Source organism: Parasteatoda tepidariorum, chromosome 6, assembly GCF_982258835.1.
Source record: "Parasteatoda tepidariorum strain Cologne lab strain chromosome 6, Ptep-v5.0, whole genome shotgun sequence".
Taxonomy (NCBI): domain Eukaryota; kingdom Metazoa; phylum Arthropoda; class Arachnida; order Araneae; family Theridiidae; genus Parasteatoda; species Parasteatoda tepidariorum.
The window spans coordinates 39,493,229-39,512,610 of NC_141760.1; the positions used below are offsets into that span (position 1 = coordinate 39,493,229).

General features: G+C 28.5%; 1 protein-coding gene across 2 annotated transcripts in view; it reads left to right on the top strand.

Annotated features, from left to right (window-relative positions):
- The first annotated feature begins 4,278 nt into the window (after positions 1 to 4,278).
- The window catches only part of LOC107444067 (glutamyl aminopeptidase), a 34,736-nt gene continuing 19,632 nt past the window's right edge, over positions 4,279 to 19,382 (top strand). The window contains exons 1-9 of one of the 2 annotated variants that reach the window (XM_087165681.1): positions 4,293 to 4,437; positions 5,425 to 6,003; positions 10,838 to 10,979; positions 11,187 to 11,318; positions 13,731 to 13,851; positions 15,182 to 15,333; positions 17,634 to 17,747; positions 17,867 to 17,998; positions 18,315 to 18,380. In XM_087165681.1, coding sequence (XP_087021807.1) covers positions 5,504 to 6,003; positions 10,838 to 10,979; positions 11,187 to 11,318; positions 13,731 to 13,851; positions 15,182 to 15,333; positions 17,634 to 17,747; positions 17,867 to 17,998; positions 18,315 to 18,380 — 1,359 coding nt within the window. In that variant the 5' untranslated portion in view covers positions 4,293 to 4,437; positions 5,425 to 5,503. Of the gene's footprint in view, positions 4,438 to 5,424; positions 6,004 to 10,837; positions 10,980 to 11,186; positions 11,319 to 13,730; positions 13,852 to 15,181; positions 15,334 to 17,633; positions 17,748 to 17,866; positions 17,999 to 18,314; positions 18,381 to 19,382 lie in introns of both variants that reach the window. The other variant, XM_087165682.1, reaches the window with a different exon arrangement.

Here is a 19,382-nt window from a genome sequence, read left to right on the forward strand (position 1 = left end):
AATTAAATCTAAATTTTTAAGATCTATAACGAATTATAATAATTAAAACGAATTGCAATTTAAGATCTTATATTACAATTAAGATTAATATGAATTATAATTAAGAATAACGAATATCTAAAATAATAAAAATCCATATTGAAAAAGAATTGTATTTTTACTTACAAAGGTTGTTTATTAACACATAAAAAAACACGGAATAAAAAGACCATTATTTATTTTTAACGAGATGTAGAATTTTTTAAAAAAAGTAACCAAAAACATTCCAATATTCTAGAAAGTATTATAATATTAATATGCAGTCTGGCTAAATAAACGAAGCAACATAAAACATCCAAATCTTTAATAGAACACGAACTTATTAAATTATGTTCACTCATCAAAATATCAAACACTCGCACCTGCTTCTAAACATCTACTAACTATAATACTTGGTTTACCCTAATAGTTAGAGAAAGCACTTCCTTGAAGTAATTTATTTTTAAGATTTCCCCGCATCCAATATTCAAAGAAGAGCTATATTTTACACCCCGCCTTTAATTTCAATTTTCAAGCGAATTTCAGCATTAGTTAATCCTTTCGAACATTAGGTTTTCCACGCACCAACGTGTAATCTATGCACAATTTCTAAACGTGAATCTCAAGACAAATAAATGATAAAGTAACGCATCCTAAGACCTGTTAGAAATATGCATTCCTGTTATTTGTTCCTCTTAAATATTAACTTATCCATGTCTCTCTCATGATTAATATATGCCCAAAAGGTATCCAGTTACACGCAATGTTTACTTTCACCACAGACCAATGGGGTCCAATTTTGATAAATGATTATTCCTTCGCTGCCAATTAATCTTCATTTATGTAATAAATTTACCATACCTTGCTTTCAGATGCGTTATTAATAAGACTTAGGTAACGCAAACTATGCGAGGTTCGATTTAGTATACTTTATCGAGTATAACAGTTCTATAATCTGATATGAAGATGTACTACATAGATTTGGAAGAAATAATTTGCAACTTTTCACGGATTGTCAAAATATATGGGAATGAAGATAGAAAGAAGGAAATGGCACGAGACATTTTCAAAGTTTTTAAAATTCAGCATGAAATAAAAATCTATGTACAGTGCTCCAGAAAATAACGGAACACAGAATAACTTTTGATCTAATGACCTTATTCTTAAAATTCGATTTCTCAGGACCTTCTCAGGAACTCTATTTTGCTCAAATTTTGTATTTTGCTATGTGAAATTACATTCTTTAAAATGATACCAAAAATTGTATACTTACAATTCAAATTTTCTTAGACTATTCTTAAATACAATCATAAAAAATAATAAATATTTACTAAAAGTTGTTTCTTGCAAAGGAATTTTCTTTGAATAAACGAATTTTATAATTGTGTGCAAAAATTGTTCAATTCGCTTAAAAAGTTTTTGAGACATGGCAAAATACGCAAAAAGTGAAATTATCCATAAAGGGTCCAAACTTTGGAATCCTGTGCGGACCAAACTATGGGGACCATACTTCCCAGATTGCGACTACCCACTAAAGTTTGGGGGCCAGAAATCCGAATCTGTTGAGAAATGCATGTCTATTCAGATAACATTTTTGTGTCTGAGTTCGTAACTGAAATTATCGTCTGCATTAATTAATTAGCAGGCTTGAGGTCACCCCCTTGAATCATTGAGACTGAGCCTTAGAACGTGAAGATCCGATCTTTAGATCCAAAGTTATTCAGGTTGGTCTTTTTTTATTTTTTCGGCGCACTGTTTACATTGGCAAAATTTCTGCAGTTAATATATTTCAATGACACAAAACTGTAATGTGATTCAGTGATATGTAGCAAAGGATGGGGAGGAGGGAATCGCTCACCACAGAAAGCATAACAATGACAAGTCACAGTTTCTGAAATTTCAAACATCCCTTAAAAAATACAAATTGTTTCAAAATTTCAGTTTTCAATTTGGGTCTATGACTCAGAACACTATCGTAATTCAGTTGCATGGCAACGAGGGGGCAAAGGGAATAGCCCTTTCCTGGATGCATATTTTTGAAGAGCAGAATTCTGAACAAGAATACATTTCATAGCAATGTTTCTTGAACATTTAAAAATACTGTTTCTAAACATTTAATACAGCTAGACAGGTAATTTAACAGATTTTACAACGACGCAATGGATGACGATATAAAGAACATGAAATCACGTTTTAACAACTATTTCGACATAACGTTTCGACATAATAAAAATTTTTTCACTTATAGACTTTAAAACGGCTGTAGTGAGTAGTGTAACGACAAGCTAAAAATAATCAATTGACGTTTAGTTTGCGGCGAAATCTTTCCTAAGAATATTATATTAGCAAAATCTTAATATCGAAAAAATATTTTTTTAATGCCGCATTGTGTCTTAAATTAAATACTTTCTTTTATTGATTAAAATAACACGAATGTATTTCAAAAATAACTTAGTGGATTTTAAATCTCGAAAATAGTAAAAGAAAATAAATTAGTTGAAAATACATAAAAATGAAAAATAAAATAGCCCATTAAAGTCACCACAAATAAGAAAAAAATCATTGAATTGAAGAAATATTTTCTTTTTCAAAATTTATAAAATGGTTTTTTTAGAACAAAAGAAATAGAAACATTTCAGCTAAAAAGTCTATCTTGAAAGTAAAAATTGTAATGGCTTAGTTTTTCTTTTGAAGAAATTCGAAATGGAACGCAAAATGAAATGACAGATGATTTATTTTCCTCTCTCAAAAGACGCTTACGTGGATTATTTTGTTTTCAATTTGCATTTAGATGATTTTGAAGGCAACATTTAACATATCCATTTTTTTGCTGGAAAAATGTTTTTCTTAAAACTTTTTTCAATTGTATTTAAAAACAGTTTTTTTTTATTTGGTAAGTTTGACCCCATTTTAATAGCAATTTTTGTTTTAAGAATTGTTCTTTTAAAAAGGAATGACATTTTTGTTAGCTATTTTGAAGAATAATTAATTTTATTAGAGTACATTTTACTGAAAGACTTTTTTTTAACATTACTGAGTGAATTGACGTTTTTTTTAACTTCACATGATAAGAACTTACAAGAACAAGAATGAAGCTTTCATTGATACTGTGGCAGTTGCCAACTTGGCGAACACCGTCTATTTTGGCAATCTTTGAAACAAATGGCTTTTCTACATTTCCGACATTTTGAGGGTCAAGATGCATTGAGAAGCAAAATATTCAAAAATTGACTAAGATATTGGTTATTTTTCTTAGGCAAAAATGGTACGTGAGATATCATTTTGACTTTAATTTATGAATTATACACTGTTCGTTATAAATAATCATATAGTTCTATATTAAGAACAGAAAGGAAGTTCAAATTTGTGATACAGTGATTTCACAAAAAAATATTTTAAGACAAAATTAGATGCTTAAGACATTCTTAAATCAGCTATTAATTTAAATATTTTAATATAAAATTTATTACTGAAAAAAATCGATTTACCATATAAAACTACTATATAAATACAGATTTGCGATATGAAATCTAAAGTATATAGCTATTTTGAAACAATAATGAGGTAAGAAGCTGTAGATAAATTGTAATGAATTGCTTAAAATTATAGTTGGGTAAAACTGTTATAGAAAGCTTTGAATGTTTTAATCATAATTAGTATTATTAAGGTAAACTTATTCAGTTCTTAGTTCTCACAAAAGATGTTAATCAAAATATCACTTTATGACGAAATTAGACATTAATGCTTAAACCGCTAAGAGACAAAACTGAAAATTTTGACTGAATATATATATATATATATATATATATATATATATATATATATATATATATATATATATATATATATATATATATATATATATATATATATATATATATATATATATATATATATGTATATATATATATATATATATATATATATATATATATATATATATATATATATATATATATATATATATATATATATATATATATATATATATATATATATATATATATATATATATATATATATATATATATGTTGCACGCCTGTAATTAACCTTTGAAAGAGATTAAGTTAGTAGTAGTTAGTAGTAGTTTGTAAATAAAGGTAGATGTTGCTCTTTTCAAAACAGACTGAAATTGTGTTTTAAATACGTTTACGTGAATTAACATCTGGTGCGAAATACTCATACGAATCAGCGACTTGGAACTACGCCAAAAATTATTACGAATTACGGCAAAAGTTTTTTACGAAACTATTAATATAGCAAACTTTGATCTAAACGGAAGAAAAATGTCGACGAAAGAAGGACAAGTGTCGCAATTGAAGCGGAAACGAAAAACTATTCGAAGTAACATAACTCGTTTCTCAACTGAAATTAACAACATGACAGACGATACTTCGAATGAAGATGTGGAATATGCGGTAAGTCGTTTAACAATCAATATCTTAAATGAAATGAAAACAGGGAGGATGTTGCACGCCTGTAATTAACCTAGTAACGAGAATAAGTAAAAGAACTTAGTTGTCTCTGCATGGCAGCACTTTAGTTAGTAGTCGTTTGTAAATAAAGGTAGATGTTGCTCTTTTCAAAATAGACTGAAATTGTGTTTTAATTACGTTTACGTGAATTAACAATATATATATATATATATATATATTGTTAATTGCTATTGTTATTGCATCGCTGAGAGCGCTTCCCTGTTATGAACTGTTTCTTCGTGTGATTCTGAAAAGGGCATAGTCATAACAAGAGAAGCGCCCCTACACGGGTAGGATGAAAGTTCAGGGCATGGATTCCTATTAAATTCAATCCTAATGATGTGATCTAACTCCCCTAGAAATGTACCGTAACGCTTACGCGACCCCCTGTTATATTTAACGTTTTTAAACTTGCACCTTTCGACAAAAAACGGACAGAAAATGTCATTAGAAATCTGTAGCTTTAGTAGCAAAACTAATTTCAGAATTGAAATCCCCCACACGAATTAGGGAAGATCAATTTATTTGTATAAATGCAACGAAAAAAATTGTTTCCAGTGTCATTTATTATTTAATTTACTCTCCTGTAATAAAAAAAATTGCTCTCCGAATGTTTTTCCTTTGTCGTCTGACGTTCTACACTTCAAAGTTTATGAGTGCACGTTTGAAATCCATCCTATTATTTACAGCCAGCGACGCGTTTTATATACTATAGCAGCTGCATACATATCCTCTTTATCTCGTTCTTTATCGTAAGTTGACAAACGCTTTTTTGTGAAATGAAAAAATTATCTTCCAGAATAAAGACTCATTTCAAATACCTCTCTTGTTTTAAAAATCCTAATGTGATAACATTTTCAAGCTACTTTTTTAAATATACATATGATGATATTTTAAACTTATAAAGAAAATGTTGAATTCATTGAATAGGTGTTACTGAAAGAGAAATCTTCAGCTTTTTATACCGAGGTTTAAAGAATATACAGTTATTAATTTCAACCGACTGAAGATGCTTTCAAATTTCATAAACAAAAGTTTCTGCAACACGTTTGTGATTGGTATAGTGCTTTTATTTACTGATTATTTTCCTACTATTGCTTCTTCAAGAGATGAATCCCATATCTGGGAAATGAAAGAATCAACTGACTCCTTCAGACTTCCTCGAAGCATTGTGCCTATTCATTATGATATAGTTTTTAATCCAAGCATTAAATCTGATAAATTCAACGGTGATGTGAATATCACTGTTAGCGTTATTAGACCTACAAACTACTTTACTGTACATGAAAGAGGATTGGAAATTTCTATTTCGGAAGTATATGATATTGAGCAACGTAAAATGCTTAACATCAAAAGAAGATTTAAATCTGGAATGGACAATTATATCATTGAAACCAAGGATGAAATAAGAACAGGAAAGTATATTTTGATCTTTGAATTTAATGGTATTTATGAGTATGGTGTAGGATTATACAGAGAAGAATATGACTATTCCAAAAATGACAAAAGGTATGGCTACTTACTTTAAATTTATCATTTATAGACGAATTACTCAGGATCTTGCGTAATACTCGTTGGAGTTGGAAGGTATGAAATTGACAGAGGATAATTCAGGCCGACTGCCGCAGGAAATGATAAACTGCCTTATTTCATGTATGAAATCAAGCTGCAACTGCTGTTTCATATTTTCCGACTCCAACGCGCATTATGCACGAGTATGAGTGTGTATTACAATTGTTGAATGATACTTTGTTTTGATACTGTATCAATATATGCACGAATCAAATTTTATTAATTTCATTTCGAATCAATCGGCGAAGTAGTTCTTGAGATAAACGACCAAGTCTGCAAATTCTCTTAATTTCTTACACCAGCGTACATATGGGCATACGCGCACACACAGATATATATATAATATATATAGCACAAAAAAACAAAGAGAAAAACGAAAATAATTAATAAGTTTTATTAACTGCGCATAAGCTGCAAGTATATAGAACTCATAAAATAAGCAAAAAAATTGAGAAAATATGGAAAAAAATAAAATATAATGACAAGAGATATAGTATATATATATATATATATATATATATATATATATATATATATATATATATATATATATATATATGTGGGTGATTCTCACGAAACATGAAATTCACTGTCTCTTGCTCCAAAATCAAATACTATAATACTAGACGAACTTTTTTTAAGAAAAAATTAATAAATAGCATTGCTGTTAACATTTTGAATTGACTTTTCACTAGCATTGACTGTTTTGTATACTTAAAAAATTTTATTGAATATCAAAATGTCATTTTCCTGGCAAGTCCCAAACAATATTTCCAATAATAACTAGCTTCAAAACTTCCTATACATTTTTCAATATCTAATTTTTTTTATCTTATCCTACGTAAGCATTTCTAGAATATACGCAGAGAGTATTGTTTACTAAAACTTCGTTTAAAATAATTTTTTCTGTCAATAATTTGTTTGTCCCATGAAAATCTGTCCTTTTCCTGGCTACTTTTATTTAGTGATTTATAATCAAAATAGAAAGCGCCAGGAATCAATATCTTATGTTAATGGATTGATTAGATACCCTCCTATTTGAACATGTCTTGTTGCATGAATAAAGAACAAATTTTCTGGCTCAAAATCTAATTCAAAAAATTTTTCAAGGTGAGTAGGTTTTTATGCTGTCATTTTCCTGGCTTCTTGAAATCATTAATAACAAAAACTACATAGATTTACCTGAGTTATTTTAAGAAATACTGTTGTTTTCTTCAGAATATAAACGTCTTCGGCCAAAATATTAAATTAAAATAAAGTTGTATGCTATAAACTGTCGAATTTGTCAATATCCTAGCCGTCATTTTCCTGGCTTATGAACGCCAGGATATTGGAGTGTTACCAGAAATTCTTTTTAACTGCTAATACTGTAAAAAGAGAAAACAAATATTAACCTAAAACCAAGTTTATGTATGATTGTAATATGCTTGGATGTAATCAAAGTTATTTATTTATTTAATGATTGATTATTATACACAATTTTATTCTGCACATATCAGCAACAAAATTTTTTTTGTTTCTTTCTACAGTGGATAAAAGGAATTAATTTAAGCAATTTATAGTCCATCTAACATAAAGGATTAAGTTGAGTTACTTACTATCAACTTAAAATGACTATTTTTTAAACTTCTAAGGTAATATGTCATTTTCCTGGTAGTCAAGATTTGGTGAATTTCCATTTTATTTTTTTTCTCGAGCAAATGTCAATAAACTACACTGCTGTCAATAAGATATTAATAAGTGCAGCTAAAGAAGTATACAAAAAAAAGTTTAGATTTTTTTGAAGACTTTAAACTTGAAGAAATTTTTTGGTCCGAATTGTCCAAATTGATATATATATATATATATATATATATATATATATATATATATATATATATATATATATATATATATATATATATATATATATATATATATATATAGATAAGTAACTTAAAAATCATAATGTTTAATTAAATCTATTTTTACAGTAGTTTTTAGTGGTGAAACTTGCAATTGTATCAAGAGAATGAGTTTACAAGGAGAAATTATTATTAATAATCTATACATTCCATGAAAATGTAAGAGAAATGTATTAGGAATTTTCATTATGACTTCCTAATAAAAATCTCAATGAATATAAACGTAAAATATTTTATACCATTTCTAATATTCCATCAGGCATGTAATGAAATCATATTATTTTTCCTTAAATTCTTAGTTTAAGTTATTTGTTTAAATCTTTATAAGTTTTATAATAATAAAAAATATAATTGGAGTTAAAATAAAAGTATAAGTAGAATCTGTGATAAAAGAGACTGTTCAAACTATGCCATACCAGTTTTAAGATAAATTCATTCGACAATACGTACTTTACTGTTAAAATTAAACAATGACGGATTAAAGAATTAAGTTTAAGCAAAAATGAAACTAAAAGTTAAACATATAATGAGAAAATGCCTAAAGAGTAGCCAATGTTATTAATCAAGAATTTTTCCTAGTTTCGAATGTTAAATCTTTGTTTCATATAATTCTGAATAAGACCACTCAAATTAAATCACTGAATTCTGCTCTACTTAAAAATAATAAATATTTTTTGTGCTTTCAAATGAAATTGGATTATTTTATTTCCCTAAATATGTTTGGGTATCAGTTCTTGTTTAAAATTGATGCCTATCAGAACGCTTAATTCTTTGTATGATAAATTTTTTTCCCGCTAACTAGAACCGTAACTAGCTCATAACAGAAAGAAAACACTTTACACCTAATGTTTGTTTTATGACAGGAAATTATACTTACATAAATTTTTACGAATTCCATTTATTATATAACTTATCATGTTTAAAAAATATAATTTGCGATATACGCGAACAAAAAATAATCCTCGGTGATTTGAGGAAATTTCTCCCTAGATAAGTCTATTGTTTAGCTAGCATGGTAAAATAATCTATATCGATGGAAAGAAAAGAATCTTGTCAGACAATTTTCAACTGCTTAAAAATCATTAAGAGGATATTAAAATTTGATGTGTATTGTAGAGGATGTGCATTGTTGAGGACATTTACTCTAAACACCGCAGTTTTTTCCCATGAAGCATTTTTAATGAGATTCTCTTGATAACAGCAGGGTTAATAGGTATGAAAAAAATATATATGATAAAAATTGACACACAGTTATTTTTAATGTCTTATTACACGTAGAACTATGTACTAGTCTTTTTACACTTTGAAGTTTCTCCTTTCTACTCCTGAATTACTCCTTATTTTTATACTTTTGAAGTTTCAAGATGCATTTTTTGTAATTACATATTTTAACTTATAAAGTTCGTTTAAATTGCCTTATTGCAAATGTGAAGAGATTATACATCCTTTTTTGTAAATTTTCAATTACATCGGGATATTTTGCATGTGAAGTAGTGTATTTTTTAATTTTGAAAACTAATTCGTTTGACCAAGTTAACTGATGTTGTCAACAATAAGTCGGCGTGGGTCACTTGACCGTTGAATGAATAATTTGGTTTAGATGCTTGCTGTAAGGAATATCATGTTGAGATTCTTCAAAAGTTAAAAATTTTTCAGAAGAAACTACACTTTTTCCCGTATGAAGGTGGGTCCTTCAGGAAGAAAATGGAAAGGATGAAAATATCGACCATCGTATCATTTCAGTTGATTTATGTCCTATTGATTTCCAGGAATGATGATAGTGATGATGCTGATCGCATGTGGCACGTCAGTAACATTCGAGAAAAGATGGTAAAGGCCAACTATAATCTATGATTTAGCGATCTAGATTGGAGGTTTCTGTTTTCGTCTTCGAGCTCGATAGTGGAGCAAAAAATTAACACTGCGAAAAATTTCTCATAGAAATTCCTCACAGTATAATGACATTTCCCGTATAATAATAATAATATAATTTTCTTAAATAAAAACCAAATATAAGGTATTTGTACAATTCATTTGGTATTTTTTGCTTTCACGTATTAAGGGCTGACAGAAGTTCTGGCATTCAGAATTATAGCTCTTATTGTCACATATTTAGCAAAAAATACAAAACTGAAAAGTGAATTTTTTCCGAACAATAATTGTTATGACATTCTCTAAAGCGTCATGAAAAAATAACCAAATTTTACTACATTTACATTATTTTATTACATACAGTTAAACGATATTTTATGGTCACTTTTACTAAAATCATTACCAAAGCGCTTCGATTAAAATAACTTAGCCTTTTGATGTTCTCATAGAGCCAGAAACGAAGATACATTTTAATACATTCTTTATCATACTTTTTTACGCAATGAAAGATAATTCTCTTTGATCTGAATTATTCTGTATGATTTTTTGCAGTTGGTCCCCGTTGATTCTGTTATATTTGTATTTGGTTTTCAGAATTATTATAACTCGTTTTTCGTGTTATTATTTTTTTTTAATTACAGGCTTCCTTTTAAAAGGGACAGGTGCATTACATAGTAATCGTTATTTTTTTCTTCTTCAAAATATGATAAAAAAGAACGAAAAAACATTTCGTAGATAAATCTAAGTGTAGGATTTTTTTAATAACTGAGAGTGTTTACTTTTGTTAAAATTTTTCATATTTCTGATTTTCTTTCTTTTTATTTTGAGTTATGAACAGAAACTGAATTGCTCTTAAATCAAACGATTCAAATAATTTTTAATCTTCGTTTTTTTGATAGAATATCACTAAATTATTTAAATCGTAAATTAGCAAAGCGGAAAAAATCTTTGTGTTTAGTTATATTTTATTAATAAAACAATGATTGTATCTTTAGACACCTGGCAATGACATTTTTTGCCCCAAATTATGCTAGACGAGCTTTTCCATGTTTTGATGAACCCTCATTTAAAGCGACATTTTCCATTGGTGTCTTCCACGACTCAACGCATTTTGCAATCTCCAACATGCCAGTTGCGGTAAGTGTAAATAATTTTAATCATTTTAGATTATATCTGTCCGGAAACTCGAAATTAATATCATCGTGTGCCATATGTATTAGAACTAAATTAAAATTATTAATTCAGTAACCCATTTTAAAGCTATGCTCTTTAATCTCTGCATTTAAGACATAATTTCAATCATTTAATCAGACATTACAACATAATCATTGCATTTTGTTCTAGCTTGAAATGGGCTTGGAAAATAACAGAAAACTCACCAAATTTGAAAAAACTCCATTGATGTCTACTTATCTATTGTGTATAATTGTCTGTGATTTCCAATACAAAGAAACTTTAACAGATAATGGAATAAAGGTAAGTTATACTTTTTTAAAAGAATGTCGTTGTGTTCAATTATTAGTTTTAGCAATGTTTCGCGAATTCTAGTCTACTCTTATTATAAATAAAATCTGATTAGAAGAAATTCTTGTTTGAAAAAAAAAATTACGGTTATGGTTTTGAAACAATTTACAACTAGTATGGTTAAAAAATCTCGAATATAAAACAATACAGTTTCTGAACCATTCAAAACTAGTATGGTGTCAAAACCGTAAAAAGAAGATTAAGGGGGACGGTGGAGTTAGTTTAGCACTTTTGTGGTGACGTCATTTATGCGTGAATGAGAGTATCGTATTCTAATAACCCAAGGTCACAAATTAGGAAGTACAAGGTACTGGAAACTCTTCATGTGTAGAAGGGAATAAAGAAAATATTGTTGGGCCTCAAACACCTATTTTGTTAGTCTTGAGATTGACAGATTAGTCCTCTCCTGTATAACATGTTCACATCTTCTTGGAACTAAGTAGCTTCATTAGGTGGGATTCTGATTGTTTAACCGTATTAAGTGGAAGCAGTTAATAAACAGTTTCTTCTTTTAGTTAACAGTTTGAACACCATCTTATTTACGGGTAATTTGACTGTTTTGTTTGAATACGGTAAAATAACGATTAAATAAATTGTTATTTAATAATTTTTTTTAAGAATTTTCTAACGGCTCACGACTTTCGTTAAGAACCAAGACGCAATGCAAACATTTTTATTTTGTTTGTGATAATTATGTAAACAAATGCATATTAGCAAATGCATTAAAGAAATGCAGTAATTACCATACATGATACATCCGATGAATAAAATCTGAAAACACAACAGTTTAACTCATCCTTCAATTTCGCGTTCATAACTCAAATTTGAAAATAGGAGTATTACCAGCTACAATGAACTACTTACAATGCGTTCCGAATTCCACATGAAATAAAAAATTATAAACAGAAATATAATCGGTTGAAACACTAGCTAACAATACTTAAAATATCTGAAATATAGTGATATTTAAAAAAATGTAAGACAAAAATTTCAAAACGTAAAAATGTTGTTTGAATATTGGATATTTTGCAAAAAGAAGCGTAAAAAGCATATTTGCTGCATCTCTCTTTCTTTGTTTGAAATATAATGGTTGTTTTAAAATAAAGTGGCCAATATGAAAAGGTAAAACGCGCAAAGAAGGCAAAAATAATCAAAGATCTCATCGAAAAATGTGGTTGAAAACACTATCGGAACTGATAGAAAAAGAGATACTACTAAAATACTAAAATAGTTTAAGTTTAATGCAACCTTACGTATTTAAATCAAATAATTTGTGATAAAATATATTTCAGTCAAGTTGCAACCACATCTCGAATATAATTGTCACTGAATAAACTATTCTGCCTAACAAACATCGTAGATTTATTAGTTACCATAAATACAATTGAAAATTTTGAACTGAATTAGCTTATAGACAAATAATTCATTTTCAATTTGAAATTCTATGAAATTTTACGCAACTAAATTTTATATTTAAATAGTCATGGGAATTTATGTACATGATAAATGAACCTATTGTAAAAATAACATCAAATTTGAGTACTCTTTAACAAAACACAGTAAAATCCACTAAATAAAACTTTCTATTTCAGACTCTTTTATGTCAAGCTGAAATTAATAGTACATCGAAATAAAATGCTGAAAATGCACTAAATTATTCAAAAATAGAATAAATATTATTTAATATTTTTACAAAGAAAAAGAAACTTTTATAAATATTCAATTATACAATCTAAGTCATTGAATATAAGTCATCATATGTCATAAATATTTTGCTTTCTTGCTTGAGATATAAAATAAGTTTTTCAATTGCAAAATTAACTTCATCGATGTGAAGATTAAATTTTGTACAGAAATTGATTTTAAGGCAAAGAAATGAGTAAGGATATTATATTTTTGTTTATTATGAACGATATATAAAGTTACAGGATGTTTTTAGCACTATTTTTAGCACGATGTTTACAGCACTATTTTTACCTCAAAATGAAGAACGTTCATTTTTTCGTCAAAATAAATATTTTTTCCAATTTATTTAAACATTTCTTTTAAATTACTTCGAAATAATTCAATATAATGAACTTTAAACACACGTTTGGCGAAACCTCAATATTCCTTTTAAATTATTTTTAATCACATACATGCTCTTAGAAATATTTATATTTCGGTAATTCGACATTTTTTAACTCCTAACGATAAAGTCTTAACGGCCAATAAAAATTGAGATTAATTGTGAGTAACTCTCGTAAGAACTTACTTGCTAACTTTTTAACGCAATTTGAATTATATTTCCATCCTTAAATAATTAAATAATTAAAAAGTTCTGAATTTATTAATTTGACTTATTTTTGATTTTGTCATTTTCAGATAAGAGCGTATGCATCTCAAGACACAGTCGATAAAATTGAAGCAGCTCTAAATTGGACAAGCAAAATACTGACTTATTTCGAAAACTACTTGAATGTATCTTATCCTTTAAAGAAACTTGGTAAGTAATTATAAAGATAGCAACTCTATGTTTAATAACTAGTTAATTAGAAATTTAACATAATATTGTTTCATTTTTTCAAGAAGTTACTAACATAGTTATTTATCATAACATTCAATAATATTTTGATACATTTAGCCCCAAAATCAAATAATTCATGAATGAATATTGAAGGAAAGAAATATTTTTCATCTCTAACTCATTCTTCAATTGAAAATATTAAGAAGCTATACTATACCGTTACTATGAATTAAAACAAAATGTTTTTGCATAATACAAATAATTACATTTTTACATTTCTTTGCTTCAGGTAAAAAAACCTTACATTCCTTTGCTTCAGGTATTAAAATTTTCTTTAAAATGAATAACCTTCTTCAACAACTGCTTATTGTTTCTCGAATTTTTTTTAAGAAAAATTGGATATTTTTGGTTATGCTTATAATAGATTTAATGAGCAGTAAGAAAAATAAAAATAATTCGATTCAATTTATTATCTGCAACGATTTCAATGAATAACAAAAATAAATTGCCTACCCATATTTCCACAGTAAACGAAATGGAATAATTTATTATCTGAAAATAAATGATATCGTTTCGCATTGCACTTTTTGATACCAAAAATTATGTTTTTTTCTTCACTCATCAAATCACTCTTGAACCTAGGAATTTTATACTTCATATTTAGAATTTTATATTCAGTTAAAGCAAAAATGTCTCATAGTTAATAGCATAATATTAAATGAAGCAATTGAAATAATTTAAATATATTTAAATATATAATCAAGGCCTTTGTGCCGAACTGTCACGAAGGCCTTAAATCTTTTTCTCCACACACTCCTGTCTTTGGCTGAAAACGAGCTTCTTCCCATCCAATTAATCCTGCTCCACTAATATCTTCCTTAATGCATCTTTGCCATGTTAATCTCGGTCTTCCTCTTTTTCTCTTTCCGCCAGGTCCCCATGAGCTTCCAACATTTGCAGGATTGTATCTATTTGTTCTTAGTATATGACCGAGCAATCTCCATCCTCGTTTTAAAATTTCTTCTTTAACAGATAGGATATTAGCTTTTGATAAAATGTCTTTATTTGTAAAACTATTGGGCCAGAAGAATTTTAGTATTATTTTTAAACATTTATTTTGAGAAGTTTCAAGTTTATCTTTTTCTGATTTCCGGGAAAGAGTTGAACGCACGGTAAGAAAATAACAATAATCACAAAAAATCAATTCACATATTTCAATTGGTTCATATAAAAAATTTTTGTTAATTAATTTATTTGAATTTCACCATTTTCACTCTAAAATGAGTTGTAACTTCTTATTTCATTCCAGATATTATTTCATTACCAGAGTTTGATGCCAATGGTATGGAAAACTGGGGATTAATAACTTACAAGGAACAAAGTTTGTTGGTTGATAATACTTCATCAATGACCCACAAATTAAAAGTGGCAATTCTCGTTGCACACGAACTGGCACATATGGTAAATGCAAATTTAAATATATTTCTTCATGAATAGTCTACTGAATAATATTTCTAAATAGAAAACATTTTGTTAAATTAGTTTACTTTACAGAAGAAACTGAAAAACATAACGGAATTTATTAAAAATTTTAAGTACACTGTAAGGAATAAATGCTCAAATTTCGCGAAACCTTCGTTTTTGACGAAACCGCTTCCTGCTCAGAATAAAAGTTTCGTCAAAGTGAAATAATAACTGTCATCACTTCTGATCCTGGTTTCGAATCTAGAATTTTATGAATTTTTGACATTACTTCACTATTAAAATACGTAAAAATAACAAAATTTCCGTTTACAACTACCTCCTTTTCGCGCCCTCCAAAGGAAAGCTTCATGCAGCATAATAGGAAAAAAATTCTTAAACATTGTAATTTCTCGGTGGCGCAATGGATAAGAAAGTTTTTTATCTTCCGAGGCTTAACTGATCACGCATGCACATGCATGCAAGCACCGCATGCCTCATAAGCATGCGGTGTTTTATAATCATGAGGTGTTTGATTTAATCCGTAAGTCAAATAGAAGTTTATTTTTATGTTTTTTTTCCTCTTTTTGCTCAATTTCAATGAGCTCTCCAGATTAATTCAGAGAGCTGGAAGTTTGCAAAGTTGCGTAGTTTAAATGTTTAATGAAGGTTGATAAATCTTTCAGTAATTTATTACTTAAATATATTCATCATAGAGAACGACTTCGTTTATATTACACAACAGATATTTTTCATTATCATCAATGCCTCTTAAGTAAAATCGTTTACTTAACTATTTTTAAAAATACTATAAAAATAAGTTTAAAATCAGCGAAAAGATAAAAAATACAACTGATTTGTATAAGGACTGAAGCAAATTATAGCTACCATGAGTTATAACAAAATAACCTCTAAGAAAAGTCCTATTATGGCACCGGGACATCACGATTGATCAAATCTTGTTATTTATGTAATGTAAATTTAAAAGAGCAAGTTTTAGATTTCTAACCATTCGACTGATATCAAAGTAAATGTCATTTTCGTAATCGGCACCTCAAAATCCAGAAGAAGAAAAAAAGAAAATTTGTTTGAAATCAAAGTTTTGAGTTTTTTTTTATTTATTTATATAAAAAAAAACTCACAAATTTTGCTACATTTGGCGACATTTCTTTCCAAAATAAAAATTTTGCTCCCTTTTAACTGGAGTTGGAACGGAATTTAGCTAAAATTAGAGGACATTTGCGATACATATTGGGTTTTTCGAAAAGTAATTTTGGCTGTTTCATTAATGGAAATGAAATATGATTTTCTTATAGTGACTAAGTATTTTATTGAATTATATATTGCCCATTCCGATCCAATACTTTTGAAATCTTTTTGAAAGTAGCATGATTTCTTGCTCGTAATTTTTGTTTTTTGCTAGCAAGAACTAATCCAGATGGTTTTTAACCACCTCATTTGAAGCAAAGGTTACCGTTTAAAAGATTTTGCAAGACCATTACAAATATTGTACACAAACAATTTTTCCTCCCCAGTGATATTGCTCTTCAAACTGCTCACTTTCTCGATGTTTGAGAAGCAAATCATGGACGTCAACGCGACGGCACAAATTGAAAAGCATGGGGAGGCCTTGAGCAGCATGGAAGCGTTGAGCTTTGTGATAAAAACTAGGCTATTTAAATTATCATGAACAATCTAATTGGATAAATCTGAGCTCTCAGTGGTCTCACGAGTTGTTTTTTGCAGGTTTGCATCAATTATTGTGTCTTCATCAGCTTCAATTGAGCATCAAGAACGTGGTGCATCTTTTACATCAAAATTGCAAGGGCGAAATTTTACAAACCAGATTTGGCACTGGCATACTGCCTCTACATGCCTTCTCCCTATACATCACATATTTTTTTTAACTCTAACAGCATTTTTTTTTTCCTTTTCGATAATTAAATATAAAATATACCCCGAAAATGCTGCTTTTTTACTTTTCATGATTGTAAGATGACCAACCAAAAACTACTGCACAGAATCAATCAAACTTCTCCACAAGCAAGCCTTGTTATATCAGCTGTCAAAATATATAATGAATACGCGGCTTAGGTGTCAAATTGGCTGTAAAAATATTTAATTTGGTTTTGGGGGAAAAAATGAAAATGCTTTTCAAACCGCCGAATAACTTGGCTTTCCTGATTTGGGGGCCAATTTGTGATTTGATGTATTATGTGATTATCAAAACAATTTTCAATACTTTAAAAAAATTTAATAATAATTATACATTTTTGAAAATCTAATATGTTGTTTCTTAGTGGTTTGGAAATTTAGTCACAATGGACTGGTGGAACGAAACATGGCTCAATGAAGGATTTGCCACACATTTTGCATGGAAAGGAGCAAAGCATGTATTACCAGAATATTTTATGGTAATGAAACACAGATAGTGTTATTTTAAGTAAAAGAAACATTTTACTGACTAATTACTTATAGAACAATTTAGACTTAATTTAAACTAAAGTGGCTATTTAACTTCCTGCTATTTCAGGTGGATGATAGTGGTATATTAGATGCTTGCAATGTTATGAAGCAAGATGAAAGTATTCATACACGACCTGTCATCCGAACTGTAACTGAGGTTATGTATTCCGATGTATATAGTATCATTGTTTATAAAAAGGTAATAGATGTCTTATGAAGTTTAATTTAATTTAATTTAATTTAATTTAATTTAATTTAATTTAATTTAATTTAATTTAATTTAATTTAATTTAATTTAATTTAATTTAATTTAATTTAATTTAATTTAATTTAATTTAATTTAATTTAATTTAATTTAATTTAATTTAATTTAATTTAATTTAATTTAATTTAATTTAATTTAATTTAATTTAATTTAATTTAATTTAATTTAATTTAATTTAATTTAATTTAATTTAATTTAATTCTGATGTAAAAAAAGGTAACTGGATATCTAATCCCTATATTACTTACAGGGAGCCTCTCTATTGAGGATGCTAGAGAAGTATATAACAGAAGAGAATTTCATTAAAGGAATATCGGTAGGTCAAATTTCTTACATATAAGTTTTAATAGATAATTTTAACTTGTAAGAAAGTGGGTATAATAATAAATAAATAAGTGTCGTTTGAGTAGGAAATCCAGGAAATTACGAAACTTAAAATCGCATTCTACGCTAAAATTCGCTACGTCCGCCTTCCAATGAGGTGAACCGGGTTCGAATCCCACAAATGGCGGGTCGATCCGGCGTGCACCGACCGCACTGCTGACGTGAAATATCCTCAGTGGTAGATGGATTATGGGCTAGAATCCCTTCGCCGTCAGGCTAACTGTGGGAGGTTCTCGTGATCTCTCCATGTAACGCAAATGCGGGTTAGTTCCGTAAAAAGTCCTCCACGAAGGCAAAATTTCTCCCAATACTTGATCCAGAAGCTCCCTTGTCTTCTGGATTGGGTTCAATATTACAAGGCTACGGAGTTGAAAATTAGAAGTCGTGAACCCAGAATTTGAGTCGGCTGCTCAACGAAGGTGAACACGATTTCATATTTTTCCCTTGCTGATGCTTTTCACTGATGTTTCTGTAAGCTAAATTTCCGAAGAACCATTTCTCGGTATACACTTATTTTATGTTTTTTCGGAAGACTCACCGCTATGACAATCTCAACACTTATTGTATTTTCAATAAACATATTACAGCTTACATTGTAAAACCATTCAAATATGTATGATATCTAGCTTGAATAACTTTTATTAACAAAATAGTTACATTCAAAAAAATACAGCCTAACTAGCTGCTTAAATTTCGTAAAGCACGCCTTGAAAATACTAAATAAGCACTACATTAGTAGCTACTTCGACACGCAGTTTCCTCAACATTAAGCAATTCCGAAATTTAGACATTTAATCTCGAGAAACGTTTTGCCACAGATTTCATCATAGAAAGAAAAGATCTCTTCAAATAAAAAAATAAGAATAGGTAAACCATGTACTATTCATTTCTATTTCGCCTGCATCCTTTTGATAGTACGCAATTGGAACAAAGA